Here is a 25,265-nt window from a genome sequence, read left to right on the forward strand (position 1 = left end):
CAAAGGCAATAGCATAAAAATGTATTAAAAGGCAGCAAGAAACCAATATTACCTTCTCTCCTTAAAGTGGAAACTTAGTATCTCTTTGCATAGATAAAAGATTTAAATGTCATATCAGGATGCAAAGCTAAAAATTGGTACTGCATTGCCTAAGGTATCTAAATACAACATATGGTAAGTGGGGCTGTACAGATACAAGCCCATTTAAAATCCTTTCTGGCAGCAAGGCTCAATTGTCATGTTTTGTTAGGTCTGTTTTGTGAAGCAAAGGCAGAGCTTATGTGCACATGCAGTGCAAGAAAGGATTTCCTACTATGCCCCAGGAAAACTGACAAACCAAACTATTCTCTAATTGAGTTGTGTTCCACTGTACTGAAAAATGTGGTCTTTTTAGCAAACAGCTTTAAAGCTAATTAAAGAGCATCTTTGCCAGTTTTTAAGAATAATGTTATACAATCATGTCTGCATTTTTAGCTGGATGCTACAATGTTTGTCCACAGAAATAGTAAATTGTGACATAATATTTTTAAGTGGTCTAGATATTTTGATGAGAAAGCTGGACACAAGGTGGGCAGGACAGCTGGCAGATCTCATTCAAGCTCTGTCATTAAGCATCATTACTGAAAGGCAGAAGCACATCTAAAATATTTTTTTTAGAGAAGAACTTACAGAGCTATTATAAAGCAATTTATATCCAACATATATTTTGTGGGAAGATGAAGAAACAAAGCTTTGTATTTTGTAATATCCTAATTAAAAGCTTCAGGAGTGGTGGCAAATGGAGTTACATCCAGCTGGTGGCTGGTCACCAGTGATGTTCCCCAGGGTTCAGTGCTGGACCCAGTCCTGTTAACCATCTTTACTAATGATCTGGATGAGGGGATTGATGGCAACCTCAGTCAGTTTGCAGATGACACCAAGCTGAGCAAGAATATTGATCTACCAGAGGGTGGGAAAATTCTTCAGCTGGATCTGGGCAGACAGGATTGAAGGGCTGAGGGCAACTGCATGAGGTTCAGTAAGACCAAGTACTGGGTCCTGCCCTTGGGTCCTGAACAACCACCTGCTAGGCTACAGGCAGGGTGTCTGGGACACTGCACAGTGGAAAAGGACCTGGGGGTGCCATTTGACAGCAGCTGAACATGAGCCAGCTGTGCCCAGGTGTGGCCAGGAAGGCCAGTGGCATCCTGGCCTGTGCCAGCAGCAGTGTGGCCAGCAGGAGCAGGGCAGGGATTGCCCCCCTGTACCCAGCACTGGTGAGGCCACACCTCAAATCCTGCATTCAGTGGAGCGAGTCTGGAGAAGGGCAGCAGAGCTGGTAAAGGGTCTGGAGCTCCTTATGAAGAGCAGCTGAAGGAGCTGGGCTGATTCTGGAGAAAAGGACGCTCAAGGAGGGCTGTATTGTGCTCTACAACCACCTGAAAGGAGGTTTTAATGGACTGGGGTCAGTCTCCCCTCCCAAGTAACAACTAACAGAACAAGAGGAAATGGCCTCGGGTTGCACCAGGGGAGGTTTTGATTGAATATTAGGGAAAAATTTCTTCATTGAAAGGGTGGTCAAGCATTGGAACAGTTTGCCCAGGGAATTGGTAAAATTCCCATTCCTGGAATTGTTCAAAAGGCATCTGTATGTGGCACCTGGGGACATGATTTAATGGCAATCATGTCAGTTTGGATTTGATGATCTTAGAGGTCATTTGAACTCTAATGATTTATGATTCTACAAACACAAATAATTTGGTGTTCCTCAGAAATTATTTGCCTTAATAACAGAACAAATTTAAACAGTACAAACTGTGCTGTTTCACAAACATGGCAGTAAACCAGAGGAAAATCAAAAGGGAAAAGTGAACAGTGATTTATTTTTTTCCCCTTTGTCAGGCTTAAGAAATATGAATGAAAAATTAATAGCTGGGAGATTGAGGACATTGCAGTGATTAACAGTAATTTTCTAGAACAAAATATAATGATTATATGGATGGCTTTTGCAAACAGAAATGCTGTTCTAGTGTATATAAAACTCCTCTAAGTAGAGAAGAAGGTTAAAAAGTTCTACCAGATAAAGGAGCAATTTCTCTGCAAATATTTCTAAAAAGACTGGTTTTGATTGGCACTATCTTCCAAGATAACTTAGCCAAATTTCTAACTGAGATCGAGAATAGGAAGTAATATTTAGTGGCATCTAAAGGAACGTATGGATTCTCATTAGTGCTAATTTCCTAAACTTTTTGAACATCACAGTAAAATATTTGGAAACCTGACTGGAAAATCTTGCTACCATTAGAAATTCTCCTTGAACACTTTCAGGGAATGGCCAAAATACCATAAGATTGGTAAAAGAAAACCACAAAGAGCAGTTCTCAGAAGGCAAGTTGTTGTTCCAAATAGAATTATCTTTTCTTCATGTCACTGTTTGACACCGCCTTAGAAAATGGCCAGTGGAATAAATCCATGCACTCCCTGGTAGGGAATGGTACATTACTCATTAGATGCTCTAAAGAAGAGATTGGGGACAGAGAAATACCCTGTTTGGAGAGTCACTGGTTATATTTTAAGCAGATGCATAGACTAGATAATTTCCTGAGGTTCTTTCCAGCTCTGTTCTACAATTCTCATGCTCTATAGAATTAAATGAGTGTGGAAGTCACTGTGGTTTTAAACTTTAACTGTTTTTATTTTTATGAACTGTTTTGTTATTCTCTGTTGATGCAGATGCAGTGACTGACCAGGCCACATTTGCTATGAAGACATGTTTACCCAGCACATCTAAAATTTATCTGGATGATGAAGGATTAATACTGTTTTGAAGTTAATTTATGGCTTCTGACAAAGACATCTATATCCTTTCAAAACTTTGGAGACACTCTACAAAGAGACAATTCCATTATTTACACAACTGAATTAAAAAATCTTAAAATTACATCGCCTCTTTGGGATTTTACTTGTTTATTTAATGGGCCTCTTGACATAAAAGCATTTTTGGCAGACACATTAATAGTCACTGAAGTAAAGGACTGATTTAAAACAGATTATTTCCATCACCTCCTGCTGCAGCAGTGCAACAGTAGGCAAAATGGCATGGAGCTCACAGCACACATGATGAAGCACGGTCTTCTTCCTCCAGACATTTAAATCCCAGTGCAAATCTGATCTTCCAGGTACTTCTGATGGTGGCATACACTTGTATTCTCATGGTTCAGACCCCCACAAAATGCTGCAGTAGTAAAAACACGGTCAAAGACTTCAGCCTAGGAGATGAAACTAACATGTACATGTCAAAAGGGTATAAAAAACCCACACACAAAAGCTTTCAATGCATTAGGACATACATTTTTATTATCGTTCTTGTGTTGGTGTCAAAGGTTTTTTAGAACCAACCAGTGAATGAATATACTGAATTTTCATGCTAAAAGTGGTAATGGTGTCTGCGAGGAACAGGGAAAACCATGAGAAAAGGGACAAAATATGCTTATTGTGTAATGCTGAACAGTAAATGCTGGGAACAAGGAGGAAAGAAGCTGAAAAATAAAGTTCCAACAGCTCAGCCATGAAAAGGCGCAAGATTGAGCGGTCGGGAGTCCTTTTCAGCCGCGGTGAGAGAGGGAGCCGAGTATTTTAAAACCAGGCTGACGGATTAGCAAGGTGGGCAGGCAATCTAGTGCGGCGGCCAGGTGTGCATCTCCCGAGGCTCGTGTGGTGCGGAGGACCCGCACACGCCGCGAGAGCCGAGCCGCATCTGCCCGCCGGGGCACCCATCACCCATCGCTCCGCTCCCCGGCCCTCGCCCGCCTCCGGCTCCGACCGCCGGGACCCAGCCTGGGCGAGCGGCCCGAGGGGCTCTGTGCGGGCCCCGCCGGGGGTCCCGGGCGGCCGCAGGCCGGGAGGAGAGCGGGGCCGCCCCGCAGGTGCCCCGGGCGGGCGGAGCGGGGCCGGCCCGGCCTCCCCCCGCCGCGGGGGCGGACCGAGCCCAGCCCAGCGCGGGGCCGGGTCGCCGCCGCCCCCGCCCCCTGCCGGAGCCGCCCGCCAGCCGCGCCGGGCCGGGCCGGGCCGGGCCGGGCCGGGCCGGAGCCGCCGGAGCTGGAACTGGTACCGGTGTCGGCTCCGCTGCCGCGGCCGCGCCCGCCGCTGCTGGGGGAGGCGGTGCCCGCGCCGCGCCCCCGCGCCGCGCCCGCCCCCGGCAGCAGCAGCAGCGGCAGCGGCAGCCTCAGCACCTCCGGCAGCTCCGGCAGCAGCTCCAGCGGCAGCACCATGGACCTGTCCTTCATGGCCGCGCAGGTGGTACGGGACGGGCCGGGACGGGACGGGACGGGAGCCCGGGGCGGGGGCGGCGGGGCGCGCATCCCCTCCTCTGCTTTCCGCTCGGCTCCTCTCCACTCCAAAGTTATATCGGCGCGGGGGTGAACCCGAGCGGCCCCGCGTCTTGGGGAAGGGGCGAGGAAGAGGAAGGAGAGGGAGAAATGAGGCGGCCGGAGCTGGCAGCGCTGCTGAGGAGAAGTTGGCGGCGCAGCTCGGGGCGCAGCACCTGTTAGCGCCGGCGGCGGGGCCAGCGCCCGCCTCCGGGGCGCTGCCAGCGGCCTCGGGCTGGCCAAGGCGAGCCAACAGCTCTCCATCCTCCGAGACCGGCTGGAAGTGAAAATCGGAGATGAGATTTTTCGGTTCTTTTCCTCCATTCTGTACCGCGATTGCATGTGCATCTGTGGTTTTGGTTTTTTTTAAGTTGTTGTCTACGCATACAGAATCCAGCTTGGCGTGTATAGAAATACTCCTCTGTTTGCATGAACAAATTTTTTAAATTGGAGCTTAGTTCTGGATTCTAGCTCCAGGCGTGATTGTGGGTGTTGGTGTTCAATATACTCATCCTTAATATACTGAGAAGTACTGGCTATAAGCCACCTAAAGCCAGAAATCATCATCATAAATCCAGGTGAATTGGGTTTTTAACAGACGTAGCGCTGTGCTTGAGAAAAAGCCATACTCACTGACCATCCATTACCTTTTCTGGGATAGATTCTTCTATTCATGTGGGTACCTAAGTGTAATTGGCTTTTTTCAAGAATAGTTTGGATCCAAGTTTGTGATTTTGCCAGGAAACATCACCCACTGTTTAGGGGGGGAGTAGGGGCCAGGAAAGCCTTTCTGCACTGTTGCTGCCTGAGTGCTGACTTCGGCTGGAGGTGTTTGTTGGAAGCCAGATCTCATCCTTACGCTGTTGTTCTCTTTCATTAATGCAGTGGCTGTTTTGTTTTGTTCTCTTCCTAAAGCCCAGTGAGGAAGCCTGAGGGGGTGTCAGGCTCTGCCTTTCTGAAGGTAGCAGTCCAAGCATCTCCTCCCTTTGGACGTATTTCTAAGAATTGTTTTTTAAGGAAAACCACAGTGGGGAGAAAAGCATAATTTCTATTGATATGAGATCTTCAGAGATTTTGCAGGTGTCAGACCATTTTCCTATGGTCCTTCTCAGCACAATTCCCGTGTCCATCTCTTGTTCCCTAAGCAGTGAGCTGAAGTGGAATGCCCCCACAGCACAGAAGCAGAGGTGCAGCACAGCAGGAGGTTTTATCCATAACCAGAGCAGAGTGTGACAAAGCTGGGAATAGTGCTGCCCATTCTCTTTCTATACTCTCCCTTATTATTGCTGTCCCATATTTCACATAGCTTCTACCTAATTCTGGGTGCTGGAAGAGTCACAAAGCAGTGTTGCTTTGCTTCTCTCAGAAGAGTTCCCAGTGTCTTACACTTACTGAGGTTAGTAATGCAACAGTTTACAGTGAAACGTGCTTTTCTCCCCCATCCTTTGGGGTTAAATTTTTGTTTTCCTTTGTCACAAGAAGTGACAATTGATAGTTTCTGTTTCACACACCTTGGAGCTGTGTGCCACACAGCCCTTTGGGTGGTGAGGAAGGTGGGAAGCAGTCAGGGCTGTCAGATCTCTCCATGTGGGGGCACAGGGCTCATTGGGTCTGCACTGCACAGGTGGGGAATTCTTCAGGGGGTGTTTGTGTAATTAACCTTTGATGAGCTCTAGGAGAGGATTTCCTGAGATCCTTTTCTACTGAAGGGAATTAATCCAGTTCTTAGGTGACTGTCCAGCAAAGGCTTCACTTACTTCTGTTACTCCCTGTCACAGGCCTCTTGTACCTTTCTGAACTGTCAGCCCTTTTACATTCCTGTCACCATAGGGACATTTTATCCCCAGTGTATCACTGCTTTAGGTATTCCCTTAGGTGTTGCTTTTCTACAGCTTTCTTTTCACTGCTGTATCTTTTTGTCTTTTTTGTTTGAATCGTTTCTGTAGCATTTCTGGTGGTGTGGTCCAGTGAGATATCTTCAATAACAAATGAATGAGAACACAAGATAATTACTGATTTGTGCTTCTTGCTCATAACTACTTTTAAAGAAACTCTGCCATCACTCTTGTTATCATCCACCTCCAGCAGGTATTACATTTTACCTGATGATATCAGACACATTAATATTTTGTAGAAAAATAGGTAATACCTAAACTGAGATGTTTAATGGCATACAGGCAATGGTTACCTCTCAAGTGAATTTATTTTTACAGGATACTGTAGGCTATTTATGTTCCTATAAATTGCTTTTGTGTGTTATCACACCTTTGCACTGCTCATTGTGGACCCAAGTTGGCTTTGCCCGATGTCTTGTGAGACAGCATAAATGGCCTGTGTGCTAGAGCCCCTCTGATGACACTGGAGCAGCGTGTGTGTAACTTTGGTTACCACTTGCAGCCTCGCTGATTCTACAGTGTGTTATGGACAGTCAAAATCTGGCCTGCTCCTAAGTGCAGCTTGAGCAGCTACCTGAACACCTCAGCTGTATTGCATTTATTAGATTTGCCATGAAGAACAGCTTTTGACTGTAACTATTAAATCTGTTGTTAAAATAAGCCTTTTGCATCAGTTTGTTCACCTCCAGCCAGTAGCTGATTGAGCAAGCTTGGGTGTCCTCTGTTCTGCTGGTGTTCTAATTGCCTTTGGTTTAAGGTCCATCGTGCTAATGAGCAGGGCTCACACCTAGTTAAAGCCTGTTAGCAGCTAGTCATTTGGCTTCCATTTTAAATCCATATTTTAATTAAAGTAATGCTGTACTTCTCAAGATGCCGTGCCAAAGATGTTCAGCCACTGCGAAGCTGTGTGACTGGCTCATTTCTGCATGTTGTTCAGTGATTTCAGAGTGCTCTTGTAGTCTAGGTAACCTCAGAAATAGCCACTTCTCATAGGTAGAGACTTTTGCTTCCAGCATAAAAGCCTGGCTCTGGGAGGTGCTGAGTGCTGCATCCAGGCTAAGAGCACTAGGTGCTTTTATCAGGGGTTAGGGGGTCGCTGTCAGATGCACAGGGGTGAACTGCCCCCCTCCCTGCTTCTCACAGACTAAAATTAATATTGATTTAACAGCCAGCTGATGAAAAAATGTTAATGGGAGCAGGGAAAAAGAAAAAAAAAATAGAAGCTTTTAGTGGGGAAAAATTGGGAAGACAAAGAATAAAAAAATGATGTCATGGTCTTCAGTATGATCCAAATTAATATGAGCTGGGCAGCACCTGCAGTCATAACGTTGCTGGTACATTTTTCAAGATTTATGTTTGCAATTTAATTTTCCTGAAGTGTTTCCTGTATTTTCTGTTTCGTATTGAAAGTGAGGATTGGATTTCCTTAATTTGCAGTGTTTTTATGGTTGGCTATGTATCCCTACTGTAAAAATAAAATTTTAATTGTCAGATAAATGGTCTTTTCTTCTTTTATGTTTAGAACAGCAAAAGCCTTGGGAATATGGCTGTTTCTGTGGATTTCTTTTTTACTAAGTCATATATAGTTGATGATTCTCCATGTTCAGAACCTCTTTGCAAATAGTTTCTGAGGATTTGAAGTACAAGAAGCTTAATTCTTTGTGTATAGTTCAATGATTAAAAGTTGTATTTTTATAAGCTTTCATTTCAATTGGAGTGATGGGGGTTTGTTTTTAATATGAAAAGTGATGCCATGCTTCAGGGGCTAGAGAAACAAACGAACAAATTTGGTACAGAAAGAAAAACAATTACAAAATAAAGATAATTACATTGCTTTTGTGTTCTCTATTACATTCCTAGGATTTCAGGTCTGGTCAGTGATCATTCAAGTCACTTGAAGCCTTTCATTGCATTGGCAGTAACTCAGGTTACCTTCCCCAAAACAGGGGGTGATCCTTGGTGCATCTTGAAGAAACTGTATAGTTCTCTATTACCATGTCAGAATAACAATCCATGCTTCCACATGAAACATACATTATTAAGAGCTATATGAAAAGCCCTGGAATACACAGGATGAACTGAGTTCATTTAGGGTCAATAATGTCATGCAAGTTATTTATGAGAAAATATTTTAATAGCAAGATCTGCAAACTTTGATTTAAAATATCCTTTCATTTGGACTTGTGGAATCGTAACATCATTGTCATTATGTCACTTAAAGGTTGGAAAACACACTTTTAAGATCTAGTTCAGCCACTAAAGTGGCACTGCCAAGTCCACCACTAAACCATGTCCTTAACTGCCACATCTACACATTTTTAACTACCTCCAGGGGTGGTGACTCAACCCCTTCCCTGGGTAGCCTGTTGCAATGTTTGGCAACACTATGCATGAAGAAACGTTTCCTAATACCCAGTCTAAACCTCCCCTGGCCCAACCTGAGGCTGTTTCAAATCTACCCTGTCTCTTGTTGCTTGGGAGAAGAGACCAACCTCCACCTGGCTACAGCCTTCTTCCAGGTGGATGTGGAGAGCCATGAGGTCCTCCTGAGCCTCCTTTTTCTCCAGGCTAAACATCCCCAGCTCCCCCTGCCCCTCCTTATCAGGCTTGTGCTCCAGAGCCTTCACCAGCTTTATACTCTCATTTTCCAGCTGACATGGACAGCCCATGTGTGTGCTGCAAAGCTGGGGTGTGCACAGAGGGTGTGCTTGGCATTCTTGGACACCCACCTGAACAGGAATTCAGAACTGCTGCATTTCCAGAAATCCCAGACATAGGTCCAGTATCCTTTAATTCCTTTCTAATGAGATTTCTAGATGTTAGAGGATGCACAATTAAGATCTGCTGTACTCTGCTGTATCAGCGCAGAGGACCCAGAGTGCAGGATAATACTGCATTTGTTTTCCTACTATTTCTTTACCTGTTCTCCATCTCAGGGGCTGAGAGGGATTCAAAGCCTTTATTAGCTGTGTACTTTCTTACAGCAAGGTAATCTGAAGGTATTAAAAAAGAGAGAGTTTAGATTTGTGGTTTGGGTAGGTTATTCCCACCAGCTCAAAACAGAATCCAGGCTGCTTGCTCAATGTGAGCTGCATGTGTCTTTGTGTCTATATGTGTGCTGCTGAAAAAGCTTCAAAGACAGACAGACCTTTCAGCCATGCTTGCACTTGGGGAGTCTTTCTTTGGCAGTGCTAAATGGTGGCCATTTGGAAGTTTTGACATTACTGGTGTATAGTTAGGACTGTTTTGGTTTTTTGGTTTTTTTTTCTTTATAAAGCAGGATCACCAAAAAGCAAGCTCTGCCAAACCAATGGAGAGTTGGGATTAAAAGATGCATGAACAACTCCTTGTCAAAAGCTGCCCTGGTTATAATCTAGGACCTAAGACAAAACCTCTTTGATCTATAGCATTAAACATTAATAATGTTAGCTAGGAGCCTGTAGTCATTCTTTTATATAACCAGTTCAGTGCTAACTTGTCTGCATAATAGGGCACTGACCATTACTCTGCCAGCTCCGCTGTCTTCCAAAGGTTAAAGTCATTTTCTCTGGCATTCTTTGATTCCTTCAGAATATATTGAATTATAATAAATCGAATCAAAGCATCAGGAAGCTGAAAGAGGAGATGTGGGTTTAACTAAAGAGTTCTTAGATGCTTTGGTTCAATCTTAAATCCTGATGTCTTGCTGTGGTATAGCACAGCCAGAGGGACCAGCTACATATTCCAGATGTTGCTGAAATCCTGTTTTGTGTGCAGAAATCTGTGTCCTCATCCAGGATGTTGCCAACAGTTGAGGTGAGAATTATTTTCTTTCTGCTGGCTGCTTGGCGCAATTGCATTAGATTTTTATTAGTGTGGGGAACAAGAGGAATCCCTTCACTTTTCTTATCACTGCATTAACACTGCAGACTACATTTCCAAGTCTTGTGTAGTAGAAATTTCTGTTCCAGCAAAGCTTTTGAAAATTCATTGGAGATTTGGGCATACTGTTTTTATAAAGTGTTGATACTGCACTTTGGAGGAGGCTGTTGTTCCAGAATTGTGCTTGTAATTGCTGTCAAAAGATGTTAAAAGCAGTGATTCCAATCCAGCAAAACACTTAAACATTTACTGCACTTGGAACACGTGTATATTGTTCCAGTAACATCGGCAGGACTGTCCACTTGCTTAGAATGAGGTATCATAAGGCCTGGCACAGATGGAGAGAGAATGCTTTGCAATTTATAGAAAAATATCCTAGGAGAGCAAGAGGAGACCTACTATTGGTCATATTATTAATTCAGGGAAGCCTGAGGCTAAGTGTTTTGGAGTGATTGTGCTTTCATCAATTAATAGCATGATGGATTTCTCACAGGAGCTCTTAAATGTTGGAAGAGGAGGATGGGGTAGGAGGTGGGTGGTGGGGAAGGGGAAGTAGAATGGGGCTCATGTGGCACATGTGTTTGTGCACCTTTGCACAGCAAGGGGTAGAAGAAACTGGAAATAATTTATTTGTATTTCATGTGCCCATTAACTGTGAGACTAATTCTGTGACACATTTAATATTTTTTGAAATAATTTGCATGATTTTCAGCAGTTATATGCCAAAAGCTTCACAAACAGCAGATGTCACATATTTCCATCTTTGTTGAGTGTGGAAAGGAGGTTTGTAATATAGTAGCAAATAGACCGTCACATGTTTTACAGACCAAGCATTTCACAACACAGTCGATTGCAGCAGTAGCTGGGGTCCTGTTGTGCACAGAGAATAGCTGGAGATGGCAGGTAGGAGGAATGAAGACTGAAGCAGCACTACATTCATGCCAAACATCTTGCTTGTTGAGGTGCCTGTTTTTTCTTGAACAGTAAGAGCCCAACCCTGTGCACTGAGCAATAATTCTCTTGGCAGACTTGATGAGAATGGGGTTTCTGGGTAGCAGCTGAACAGCCCAGTTGGGTCCTTAGAATCCATAGGCTGGAAAATCTTAACTGGTTATAGATTGGGGTGCCAGTGATGGTGGTGTTATCTTGGTTTTGGCTAATTTAGGATTAATTTTTCAATTCGTTGATGAGCTGCAAACATGGGGGTGGAGATCTTGGTTTAAGTTTTGTTGAAAATGGAATGGATGCTGGCCATTAGGAAGCTTATTTCACCATCTTCCTAACCTCATTCCCATAATAGACAGAAGCAAAAAACTCCAAATGATTCAAAGGGTATAGGATTAAGTAAAGAAGTGTGATCCTTTGATGACCATACACCATCAAATTAAATCATTGATCAAAGATTAGACTGTTCAAATGGAGTGCAGTGATGTGGAAAGCAGAAAATTAGAGCAGCAACCCAAGTAAATTCAGCAGTGACCAGCTCTGTTAGTTTGCTGTGTCTCTCTGCTGGACTTTAGTTTCTTTGAAAGCGTTTTTGGTCATGAATTGCATTTTCTACGTGAGCTAGTAAGGTCTGTTGCAGTCCTCTGTCGTTACAGCAGACATCTTGGTTTGATGAGTGTAGTATCTTATACAGAATTACTATTAACCCCTTCCTCTGCTCACAGGGATGATGATTTTTAAAGGTGTCTTTTGAAAACTGATGGCTCTCTGTAATTTTTATAAACACTTTTTTTTCCAGCAGATACATGCTGAAGTATGAAAGGAAGATCCTTGAAAATCGTTTGTAAACTGATGATGGTTGTGTGGCTCAATCAGTGGTATGATCTGCTTCTTGTGCTGGTTAACATGCCAGGATTGTTCCATTTCCATGGAATGGAAGCCCTTGGAAAACAGGATCCTGACATTTCATATGCAAGTTACGAGTACATGGAACAAAAAAGGGTCAGAATGAAGTCTGTGAGCTCCTTGACATCTTTTTTGAAGGTGCTGTGTGGTCAGCGCACGCAGTCCCATCTGCCCTGGCGCTGCGGTGAGGAATGCCTGTCCTTACACTGGGCACTGAAAACACGGCCAGCTGTGACACAAGGACCAGGAGCACTGAGCACTGACTGGCTGTGTGCTTTGCAGTGCTGGCAGGATTACTGGGAGCAGAGGCAGCACAGGGTGGGAATGTCTCCCTGTGAGTACGACACGGGTGCGCGGCAGCCGGAGCTGATGCTGTGAGCGGTACTCGCTGCCTGCCCGCTCCGCCACGGGCTCACACACCCACACTGTGCTCACGTCTGTCTCACAGCACCAGCCTTCTGAAATGACACCTGCTCTTACACCCAGTCTTTAGTCTTAGCTGAGTTCCACACTCCTGGTAGCTGCCAGAGCCCAAACCTGCCAAGCAGTAGCTGGTTAGAAATCATTACTATTATGGTCACTTCAGAAGAGCTCAGCGCCTCTATGAAGCAGGCTGCTGGATACAGGGGCATTTTCTTTGCTTTGCAAAGTGGTTATCTCTAGTGTGGAAATGTTTTAAAAAGTAATCATATTAAAAGCTGTTAACCTCACCTGGTTCTGTTTCTTGTGATTTTGTTTCTAAGCCTTTCAAATGTTATGAAAGGGGGAACACCCTAGGAATGAGCCTGCATAACTAAAACAAAACCGTACTCCCACTGTGGCTTTTTTGTTTTGGTATTTTTTCCCTGCCATAACAGCTGGAAGACCATTTGCAAAATATGGGATGATGCTGGGTTCTGTGACTGATAAAAGAGACCAATACCAGAGCTGCTGCATCAGAGGGAAAAAGACAGCTGTGTCTCTTTGACTGATGTGTAGAGGTTTTGAGATGTATGTTCAGAGAGCAAAAGTAACACTAGGTCTGATATGGAAACAAGAGTATTAAAATTTAAAGTGTTAAAGGATTTCTGAGATATCAGCTGAACTCAAGGACTTGGAGTAGCTGATCACCTTTAAATATCTAGATCCTAGTTAAGTGCATGCCTGAAGTATGTAATTCTCTGAACTTCCCTTCTGCTTAAATGAAGTATATAATTAAATGCCTTGAATAGTCTGCAATTAAGTGCCAAAGCATTTTGAGGTATTATAATAGCTCTTCTTTAAAAGTGAGCTCGACTTGAAATATACTGGGTTACTCCTTTTGTCTTTCTACCTTACTCTCCCTGATGCACCCAAATAAATTTTTATGGATTTTTCTCAGGGGTTTCCTCACAACTTTTCTCTTGTATACCTATGTAAAATGTTTTCCTTCCAATTCAGGTGTGCTCTCCTCTTTGGATATCTTCTTTCTTCATCTCTCATATCCTCCATCCTTACCTTTTATAAATTATTTCAGATGCTATAGTTGCACCAGCTCCAGTCCAAGTCCGACAGAAATTTGAGTTTGGTTCTGGAAGATGGAGGTGAAAGAGTAAACAATTCTCCTGTTCAGGGAGGGACAAGAGATGCAAATGCATCAGAACAGCAAACTAAAATGCTGCAATCACTGAAACTGTAAGCAACATGGCAGAAACTTTCCCAGTTGAGTTACTAAAGACAGAAGACTGTTAGTATGTTGTTACTGGCCTGCAAGTTAGTAAAAATTGAGTGGTGCTTGATGTAGAATCTAAATCTCAGGAATGGAAATGTCACCTCCTTTGCTCTGTTTTATATTTTGGTTGTTCTTCAGCTAGAGCAGAGTAGCTTACAACCTCAATCTGAAAAGTTCTGAATTCTTCTCTAAATGCTGAGCCCAGCAGTCACTTATGAGAAAGACATTGAAAATTAATTTGCAAACACTCTACTCTCTTTGCCTATGCTATGATATTTTTCCCCTCACAGACCTAGAGGTCACTTTCATTAAATATATGGTTATTAACATAAAATCATACCAAATGGTTATTCTGTGATAGGATCCAGGCTGTGAAATGGTTCATTCTGTGTTGGTCTCTGAGCCATCTGATTGAGCATGCAGTGAAACTCTGCAGATGAGCAAGGCAGTGAAGTTTGTTGTCAGGGTGGCAGATGTTTTATTCTCCTGGTGCGTTCTCTGGCATTTCTCAAGGACGTGAAACAGAAGCAGAAGAAATTGAGTTGCTGTGCTTGCCCTCTCCCTTGTTCTCCAATGTAGTTTTGCAACTCATTTCTCCTGTAATCTTATCAAGTGTGAGAAGAGACATGCACTGACTGACTTTTCGTACAACTGTCCTTTATACTTTCACAGGTAACCTTTACCCAGCCAGCTGTAGTTTTCAGCATGGGTGGTTTTCATGGTACATATCTTGCTTATCACTTTAGTGTACATAATACCCTAACAGCACTTTAAAGATGGGTATTTGGATGACTAAAAAAACTTTGCTGCCTCTAAATCATTTGTCTCCTGACCTCTGGTCTGCACAGTTCATGTCTGGCAGAAGGGAGGGCGTGGAGAAAGCAAAAGACAGTGTGCTGATGTAAGCTGCAGTCTGGGCTGCCATGATAACAACACCTTGCTGTGCCTTAAAGCCTTCAGGTGCCAGCATGGGTCATGGTGACAAGTGAAGGGAAATGGGAAGAGGAAACAAGGGTGGGTTTGGCCAAACTCTGCTGTCTTCCTTGAGGACACAGCATGGTCTGATTTGAATTGGTGTAGAGAATGCTGGCCAGCTCCCAGGAGCCAGCTCATTGTTTCTGTAACTGTTGGCTTTGGAAATGGGAAAGCCAACTGTTACTAAAAATCTTAAAACTCAGTTCTAGAGAACAACAAGTAGGAGAGTCTCTTCTGTAATGGCAGTTGCTCCTGCTTTGCTACCTGATCTTTGCTGTTAGGAAACAAATCACATAGTTTTACACTCTAAATTTAGCCTTGCCTAATCAAAGAGATAAGTTCGTTAATGCAAACAGATTCAATAATTTCTTAGTGTTAGATTTTTTAATTATTAAAAAATAAAATTCAATACCTTGTATTGCCCATAGGTTATGATGGTAATTCAACTGGACTTCACCACATCCATGATACCTTTTTTTACAGAAATATGTAACATTTAGGGCATGTGTGAATCTCCATACTTTAGAGATCTTAGGGACACTACAATATAAGCAGCCATCAGGCATGTACTGTACATTTGTGTGAGACATGTCTGGGACCTTGCACCCCAACACTGGTGATCTGTGGTGCCTCCACTCTGTCCCACAGGACCAGGGCAGTGAGGGACCATAGGCTGGGCAAGCACACACAGGGTGGCAAGCAGTGACAGAGAATACAGCTGTGTCTGTTGCTCATGGTATTTCAGGATTGTTGTCCAACTGCTGCATCCTGCAGTGACCTACAACTTACTGAGTTCAACTCCTAAGGTGATTTTAATTCTTATAAACCTCACAACTTATCATCAAGAGTGTAAAGTTTCACCTGAAATTAAAGGATACAGAGAGGAAGGCTGGACTGTCCCACGAGGCCACAGAGGAGATGAGAGTTTTAGTGAGCACTTATTCCCAGTTTGATGCTCCTTAGTGTAGAAGTTTAAACTGGCCATTGGTTGCAGAGGCAAAGCAGCAAATCCTTCTTCCTCCATGTGTGCAGTCAGGTGGCCCAGCAGGTAATTCTGAGAGCATTCCTCAAGTTCTTTTGGACATTAACTAAGTTATAGTCTATATAGTTATAGAAGCTATAGCCCTGTCTTTGGGTACTGGATTCATGACTATCAAGCTCTGATTTTTATGTTCTTTTGTTTTGTTGTTTGGTTTTTTTAAACTGTGGTGTCCTTTCCTTCAAAGTGAATCTGGCAGGTGATCTTACAGAAGTTTGGGAAACTGGGACTTTCAGATGCTGGACCATTTCAGTAAAGCTTAGCCAACAAGCAGGACAGGGTGTGCTCTTCCCCAAAAATAAGCAGCGTCTTTCTGCGTGCTGATTTTGACAGAAACCCTGACATCCGTTTAGGAGTAATAGAGCTCATGTACAACTCTTTGCCTCAGGATCATGCTATGCTCCTGTCAGTCCTCGTAGTCATCCTGTTCACTGCCTGTCTCACAGGAGCAGCAGAGTGGTGACAACAGAGGAGATGCAGCAGCTGTCACACCTATTTACAGCTTCTCAGTCACTGATGTGAGAATAAACAAACATGATATTCCTGCAGTTGCATTGTTAGCAATTTATTTTTAAAATCAGTCACTTGAAAGATATTGAGGCACAGGTAAAATAGCTCTGTCAGCACTTTCTGTGTGGTTTGCAACCTACTGCTTGACCTGAAAATTTCACTCTGTTTCTGTTAACTTAATAGAAGAGTTAAGGTCAAGGCCACATACTTACCTGGTGAAAGCACACATTTCTCTTCTGAGTGAAGCTGTATCATGTGGCCCATCAAATGCAGGAACGTGCTGATTCCTGTCCTCTGCTGCTATTTTATTCCCTGATTTTATTACCTGCTCAGCAGTGATGAGTAATTCTCACATGTAAGCAAATGATATTTACTGTAAGAAAGGCCAAGTAAATTCGTAGTTGAGCAAACATTTAAAGAAATAACAATTAGAGATTGCTTTCCTATTGAAAATGTGGAGGGGAAAAGAAATTGAATCTGTAAACATTTTCTCTTGTATATCCAAGAAATAAATGCAGAAGCTCATATTTTCCGTCATTGCATCCCCATAAATGTGGGCATGAAACTTGTTGCATGTAGTCAGTAAATCTTTATTAAACAGTGGCTGACAATAGATATGTAATAAAAACAGTAAGTCAAGAAAGTTGATAGGATTAAAATCTGTGATCTGTTTTGGGGGCTGAAGTGGAAAAATCCCAGATAAACAGAAAGAGGATGAGTCCATAATGTCCTATGAAGACCCAGCATTTAGGGACATGGATGTTGTGCTCTGTATTTCCTTTTGTCTCTGCTTTCCTCCTCCCCAGAGTTGTGGAGGGCACCGCTCAGAAGCATCATCTCATGGCAGGCTCTGTATGTTTGGCTTGCAGCTGAGAGCACCAAGAGAGCTGAGTGCACCAGATCAGTTGCATGGTCTGATCATTGGTAATGGCCCTTAGCAGCTGTCTCTTGGAGAGACACTCCAGCACAGAGGGCCTTTGTAAACAGGCTGGCCTGCTGTCAGTGTTCCTAACTGGGACTTACCTATCCATCTGTTTCTGAAGTGTGTGGGAAGCCTTGTGGCTGTGTGTACTTAAAAGCTCAACATGGATGGTGATTTCAGGGGCCTGGCTTCAGAGCTGCAATGAAACATTTTACCCTTTGTTGGGAGGCTTCATCTCTCTTGCTGCTGCCTTGCTTTAAGGGGCTACTGCTACCTTGCACCTAATTCCTGAGTTACAGCAACACGTGGCAGAGTTTGAGTATCTTTGCTGCCACGTGACCCTCCTTGGCCGTGTTTCTGTGTGATGGTACTGTTCCTTTTCTGCCTGCCTCATTGGCTAGTAACCAATAATTTGGGTGCTTATCTCTGAGAACCACTAAGGATGTATTTATTTATTCATTCAGTAACTTATATTCCGTGTAGGATCTCATACCTGGATGTGGTACCTCCTGATGTCAGTCTCACTGGTTCATCATTAGGAGAGCTCTGCGTTTCCCTGGAGGTTCCTGATTGTAGCTTCCAAAGCATAGCAGTCAGCATATTTAGCATTTTTTCTTCCACTTATTTTTTTTTTCTTCTGTTTTATTAACTAATCGTAAAGTAGACTTGTTTCTGTGGTCCCTACAATTACTGGAACCAGTGCTTCAAGCAGCACAATTCCCAGTCATCTTTCAAATGTGATACTGTTTTTGCTATTAGGAATATTTATTTCATGTAAGTCTGGGCTACATTTGTTTTTGTAGGTCAAATTTAACTGTTGGCTGTGCTGCCCATACCATGCACTGGATTTATATTGTGGGAACCATCAACAAAAACCTGAATCCTCCACAACTGGATTTTTTTTTTTCTTTTTAATCTATTTCACAGAAGTCAGTAGGTAGCCTCCAAATCTATTTTTTGAGAAATTCAACACATTCTCAAAGAGACAGGTTGATGGGAACAATTGTTAAAAAGCAGGAAGCAAAGCAGCAGTGAGGACATATGTGCATTCACGTCATGTAAGCCTGATGCTGACCAGAGGGAGCCAGCCCACACCTTCCTCCCTGCCCAGGGAAGCCCCACAGCGACAGGATGCCACCTGAGCTCATTGCCACATGAGGACAGGGTGAGCCATGTCACCAGGGTGCAGGAGCAGGCGGCCCCCTGTTCCTGAGCCTTGGGCAGAGCGGTGGTCCCTGCCTTCCGAGGAGCATGTGGGGAGTGGGTGGGGGCTGGCACTGCTCTTCTGCTGCCCATCTGCCACTGCCCACCAGCATGAATGCCCTGTCTGCCAGAGCAGAGTGCTTTTAACTGAAGAGCAAAAGGGGAATTCAGGAGAAGGGGTGCTTCTGACACATTTGCTCCCAGGTCCATGTCTCTGTGCATTGAGAGCTCAATGCTGAGAGCAGCCGTAAATTATCGGTGGGAATAAATGCAGGCTTTGCCTGCATGATGTCAATACAATCCAGAGAAAACAAAGCTGAAAACGTTCTGTTAAAATTATCTCATGTGGGACACATAGAGTAGAGCTGAAAAAAACCACACAGGAGTCACAAGCAGATGTAAATCCTCTTGCTAATATGTCTTGCAGGCAGTGTCAGAGGTGTTTTGGTGATAGCTGCTTCTGCAGCAGAGCAGGCAGCGTGAATGCAGTGCCCACAAACTGCTCAGAATCCGTAAGTAAAAGGCAAATTAGCTTTGCACAGACTTGTGGAAGGAAAAATATAAGCTGAGGAAATAAAGAGTGATGTGCACTCTGCACTTCGCTGAATGCAGAGCAAAGTGGGAGTGCTATGAAGATTGGGAAACGAAATTGTTAACCAAAGAAACAAGAGATTGTTTTGTTAGTTCATGTTTGGCCTTTTCTTCATCTCAAATGAGGAGCAGTTGTATCATAAATAAACACTTGTGTCAACCATCTCATCCATTCTTTTGTATTTCCCTTCAAAATCTTACCTAATTCTGGTTAATTCTAATTCTTGTCCATTAATCATTTTTCATATTTCAGGGATGCCTTTTTCCATATATGTCCTCAATCTTGCATTTAGTTTCACACATACAGCAAAGCCATTTTATTGTTTTTTCCCACAATACCTGCTGAAAACTGTCCTTTTTTGAAGTTGGTAAAACACTGGGCCATGGCTGGACTGCTGATGTGTGTAACCTTCCAGCTGGACTTCTGTCTCATTGCCATCTTTGCTCTGCTCCCATTTCTTTATTCTTGGGTTTTGAGCAAGACATTTTTCTTTATTTTCACAGGTCCTTTGGAATCTTTATATTTAACTGGAATTGTGAATACCTAGACAGAGTAAAAAAAAGATTAAGACATTTCAAATTACAGGTATTTAAATACTCAACCCACTGACACAATTATGAAGGATTTTTGTATTTTTCTCCACATCTGTGAAGAAAACAAGCATAATTATATTCCCATACATGAATCCCTATGTCTGAGGCTGTCAGCCTGACAGTGATCCTCCCAAGAAATGCTCCATAGTCAGTGGCTGTTTATCATCCAGCTGCTGTATTCCAGGTAGCAATGCACTTTTTTTCTAAGCAATTAACTGGGTCACAGAGAGCCTAACGCCATCCTGTGTATATCTCATTTTGGCCGGCCTTCTTCAGTGCCTTTCATGTCAGGGGTTAAGCCAAACAAATAAAAGAACAAGCAAGTAAAATGACAGTCAATAAAAAATGAAGATTAATTCATTTAAATAACAGAGATAACTAGAGAACAACTCTGAAAGCTGCTTACAGTGGTGGTACATCCTGTTAGCTGTTCAGTTTTAATGCTCTCACCTCAGCAGCAATGCAGTGAAGCTGACAGAAAGGAATCATTGCTTTGCAGATATCCTTATTTGTGCAGATTTCCTTTTGCTGAAGGGGTCTGAGTTCCCATGCTTCTTCATTGCCTGCTCAGGCAGTCCTCCTGAGCACCCAGGTCAGCACTGTGAGTGGGAAAGGGCAGCTTGTTCACATCTGTTTGCAGCTGTCTGCCAGCATGCCCCTCCTCTTCCCTCAGTGCAGCATTTGTAGTAATTGAGATAAAAACAGTCTTGTGCCATCACACATGCATCTGCTTTCAGGTCTGGATTTCCAAAGCATGTGTTCAGATCTGGTTTTCACGCATCACTGCATTTTAAGGACTCCATTTGCATAGTCCATTTCAGGTTAATCTTTGTTTAGATTTTTCACCCTGTCACTGGAATTATGTCTTTACACGTATCTATCAAGGTGGACTAAAAATGTACTTTCCCCTTTCCAGGCCTTCCATGATCAGATGATAATTGGTTGTAGCTTTTCTGTGCCCCCTCACTCTATCTTTTTAACCAAATTCTTTGAGCAGCAAGTTCAAGTTACTCAGTAGGAGTTTGTAGTTGGCTGTATGAGGTTGTCTTGTTATCTTTTCCACAAATGCAGGAATCCTGAAGACAAGAATTTCATTCTACACTGACTCCATGTCTTTGGAGAGGGTAGAAAAAGCTTGTGCTTGGGGTATGAATGAGGATGTCTAGAAAGAGGGAGCTATCACCTTGAACTGAATTTATGTCAGTTCATTTTATGTCAGTTCATTATATGTCGGTTTATATATGAACTGTGTTTATGTCAGATATGCTTGGAATGGTTTGGGTCCAGTTTCCAGTAGATTAGATTAATTTCTTTCCACTTGCAGTGTCTTTATGGGAAAAAGAGGCAGATTTATCATGAATCTGCCATTCAACATTTTGTGTCATGATATCATAATCATCTGAAATCAAGGTATAAAATAGCAGTTCATTTTTTATTAAAATTGCATTTAATCTCCCTGGTAACTTTATTTCCTTCATATCTTTTTCACTTGAAAGAACAAGATAGCCAGCAGATGTAAAGGCTACCACCTGGAAAAAGCTTTCTTACATGTGCCTTTTAACTCTTGATTTCTGAGCTGTGAAGACTAGTGCATCGGTGTTACTTAAATCAAACATTTACATTTCTACTGTAATGCAAAGCAAAATCATTGAGGTCACAGACTTCCCTCTTTCACATGAGAAGTAACCTTTCCTTATGTTATCCAGCACTTTTTAATAAAAATGTTTGATGTTTTTCACTAGGAAATGTTGTTAATAGCAACTGAAGCATTTGTCTTAGTGACATCATGTCTTTTAATCAACAAATGATCACAGTAACCTTTTGAAAAATCCGAGTACATCAATATCCATAAAATTCACTCTGCTAATGTCAAACTTTTCATGTGCAAAATATCTTGTCTGCATTTCTGCAAAGGAAAGAAACATGTCATCATCTAAATTGCAGGCTTAAATGAAGCCCTAAGATGAAAATAATATGGATCAGATAAATATTTTAAGGCTGTCAACTCATATTGGTTCATCTTCTGTCTTGTTCTGTCTGTGGATGCCCAAGTACAGTTGGCAGATGCTAATGCTGCATTTTCTTGCTTTTCTGCTGTCTAGCTAGAGATCAGCAGGGGTCAGCTGTGCACTTCTCAGCTCCAGAATACCAAGCACCTTTTGACCAAAGCTCACTTGTGTTTTCTGAAAAAGAGAATGAGCATGGCCCTGTGTTTTAGCCTCTTGGTAAAAAGTGTACAAAATCAGCCTTTGGCTTTACTTTTATTCTTCCAGCAGGAGAAAAGTTTGATCACAGATCTTGTGACACAAATCTTGACTGGCTGGTTTTGCTGATGTTTCTCTGCATGGGAACAGATTCTGGCTCAAAGCCCATCTCATTATGAGGAGCCTTCATAGGCCACAATCAATTAGCAGCCAGGGCTTGGTTCCAAGTAATAGATAAGGGTTTTCTTGAAACAATATGGACTATACTTTTTGTTGAAGGTAATGGTTTATTCTAAAGGCCAGAGTGACCCAATGATTTTTTCCTCAGTAATGAGTTGTGCACTCTGATGCTTTCTAGAAAATTTATTTCTTCTTTTTCTCCATAAGATCATTGAGAATTGGATGAATTTTTAACGTTCCTTCTTTTTTTTTTTTTCTTTTCTTATGGTACAAGTGTAAGCTTGAAATAGAAAGAATGGCTATAGGTGAGATTCACAGGGGGTATAACTATATGGACAAGGAGTGATGTGGTGTTCTCAAAACCTGTTTTTCTACATTCCTCAAAGAGCAAGCACCTTCCCTTTGGGGAAACAGATGGTGCCTGCACAACAGGATTACAGAGGGAAATGGGTTATGATGGAAGGTGAGAGGTAGAAGCTTACTCTTCTGCAAAATCCAGGCTCTGCTTTTACCTTGGAGATGGTGGCACTGGTTTTGTTATCTCAGTGCTGGAGTAATTCAGTGCCTTGTGGGGGGAAAAAATGCTGCTGTGGGCAGAGCTGAGATACACAGGTGGGATCTGATCTGATATTTTTATCAGAGAACATGTTTAAAATCAGTGGAGACCCTTTTGTGTATGTAGGAATTGGTGTGTAGTCACACTGTGGCCACCCCAGGAACCGAAGGAATGGGACAAAGATGGATGTTTGTTTCTGATTCCTCTTCCTTCTCTATTTAAGCTGCAAGAAAAACAAGCTTATTTTAATAAAAATGAATGAAATGAGGTTCATGACAGCAGTTCTGCATAGCATGAGACTCAAGCTCCACACTCGAACTCCACTTTGATGTGGTGAGCTGGTGAGACCCAAGTTTGAGACACAGTCTCAAACTGGGGATCAGTGCTTCCACTTCCCATCACTTTCTTTGTAGATCTTGCAACAGAAAGCTGGAGTTGACTAAGGCCCACTCTAAATCTTATGGGGATCATATCTGAAGGAATAGGAAAAACAGATTTCTTGGGAGGGGATTTACTTTGTGAAATACCCAAGGCATATATGACTTCCCAAGAGCTTGCCTTCCTCTGCACATATTTGTGATGTACCTCTTCCTTCTGACCCCCTGCCTACCTGTGTTAGTCTTTTCATATCACCACCATGTATCCTTTCATCAATATGTGATAATCCAGGAACCCAGAGCAGAGAGTGAACAGGAGGAGCACGCTGTGGCCTCCCAAGCACAGGAGGACCACTGCTCTTACATGCTGAGGTTGTCACAGGTACCAGCAGTCTGACAATTGTTCCTCTTCTTGAGACAGCATGGCACAGTCTGGTTCTCTTACCTCTGTTGCAGTGTCTGAATATCCCTGTTGGATGAAGCAGGGTGTTGGATTTTGTGAATATTCTTTAGCTGTGTCTTGTCGGTTTTGCCTGCAAGCGTGCAAACCCTGCAGACCTCTGAAATCAGTGACGTGATTGTGTATGACAGTCATTAGTGGGTGAAACAGAAATCTGTCTGTGAGCATCTGTTTTGAGGGAGCCAAATGTAATTAAAGTTTAACCATGCTGCATTTGCTCTTTTATTTACTGGGACCCAGTCCTTCTTAGAGATCACAGGGACATTTCTTGAGGTTTGACTTGCTGCATTTTGTCATTGTGTTTCATATAAGTGTGTTTTGTATTACAGGCTGGATCAAACAAGTTTGTTCAGAAATTCCCTTCAGGATAATAAAACTACCTTCTTGATTATGTTCAAGTATTTTCCAAGGGGAATACTTTCTGGTTTCAGGTTGTCCTGAATCTGGACATCTTGCATTGATGTATTTCATTTTATCAGTTGTATCTCCATGATGCTCTTTGAGCAACAGGACAGATTAAATCTGGTTTTATTCTGTAGTTAATTCTATAAACTTGACAATAAATGTATAGTGTCTTAACTTGGTAAATGGTACTCAGGGATCACTGATGTAGTAGTCTTCCTAGTCAGGAAATGTCTCACAGCTTGGTTTCCAGTTTGTTTTCAAGGGACAATTGATCAGGTACTGAATTGTGCTAGGAGGATGCTCAAAGCAGCATCCGTGGTGCAAAGATCTTACTCAAGCCATGGAAAAACTGTGCAAAAGCTTATCTGGAATTCAGCCCTACCAACAAATACATAGAAAACTGGTTTTTTCAAATGTTTTGAACTTCCTAACTTGATTTCATTTTATCTTGGGTGAACGTGGCCATCGGTATATTATGGTCACCTCTGTGTTACCTGATGTTTATCCCTCTGCCTGTTTTTCAAGTACAATCATTCGTATTACACTCATGACTTGCAGGGCACTTCCAAAATGCAGAATTGCTTTAAAGAAATTATAATTACTTTTGAAAAATCCTTTCATTTTTCTCTGCTATTCTTTTTACTACTAGATTATTGATTTAGTTACATTTAAAATGGGTCTGTGTAGTTAATTTTAGATGTGTGTTTCAATTTTACTGCAACGCTGAAACTTTAAATTTTTAGAAACTAAGTAAGGAAATACCCTTAAATAGGAGTAGGAAATAAGTTCCTATTCCAGCATTTAATGAGATAAATTTTTGTGGTTTTGAACAGATTTTCAAATAAGCACTGTGTGCAGTGCCTTAAGATTAGGTACTTACCTTCCCACATATTGCCAATGGAGAGCAATAGCTGTCTTCTCAAGGGATCTTTTCATGTCCAATTTCAATCCCTAACTTTACCTTCTTTTGACTGGATGGTGAGCTTGAGACTATTTTTCAAGGGGTTGCTCTGAGGGGGCAAACCAGGTGGAATTAAGCCCTCTCTGTGGTTTTTTTTTTGCTGATGGGTAGAATTGTTTCTTGTGGCATCCATTTTAATAATTTTGCTTTGTGAATTTTCTTCCTGGGCTCTCAGTGCCTCATTGTGTTATAGACTTATTCATGCAGGACATAGATTGGTGGTGTGGGATGCACAAGTCTCTTGGAGATATTTTTGAAATTAAGATCTTCAATCCAGCATTTCAAAATAGAAACTATTAAAGATGAGAGGAATATTTGCATTTTTGCAAGTACTACATATTTGCACTGTTTTACTGAACGACTCCCATGCTGCTTTTTAATATTTCTATGCTGGATTTTTGATGAGTGATGCTCAGCTTGAAAAAGGCTTGAGTTGCAATTCAGAAGATTTCCTGTGGCTGGGGAAGGTCCCTCTGTGGCAGATGGGTACCTGTCAGGCTGCTGGGTGAGGGAGAGCCCTCTTTTTCCCCAGGATGCAAAAACCTTCAGAGTGTTATAGGACTATGCCCAATGAAATTTCCTTTGCCTGTTACCTTTATTTAAAAAATATCCCTTATCAAGTGCTGCATTAAGTTCTAAGGCTGC

The 25,265-nt window shown here is 42.5% G+C and overlaps 1 protein-coding gene across 2 annotated transcripts in view; it reads left to right on the forward strand.

The window, feature by feature from the left end:
- Positions 1-4,076: 4,076 nt before the first annotated feature.
- The window catches only part of C6H14orf132 (chromosome 6 C14orf132 homolog), a 40,618-nt gene continuing 19,429 nt past the window's right edge, over positions 4,077-25,265 (forward strand). Inside the window, exon 1 of one of the 2 annotated variants that reach the window (XM_086892862.1) lies at positions 4,077-4,278. In XM_086892862.1, the coding sequence (XP_086748988.1) occupies positions 4,249-4,278 (30 nt within the window). In that variant the 5' untranslated portion in view covers positions 4,077-4,248. The remainder of the gene's footprint in view (positions 4,279-25,265) is intronic. The other variant, XM_086892863.1, reaches the window with a different exon arrangement.

Source organism: Cyanistes caeruleus, chromosome 6 (assembly GCF_971803275.1).
Source record: "Cyanistes caeruleus chromosome 6, bCyaCae1.hap1.1, whole genome shotgun sequence".
NCBI lineage: Eukaryota > Metazoa > Chordata > Aves > Passeriformes > Paridae > Cyanistes > Cyanistes caeruleus.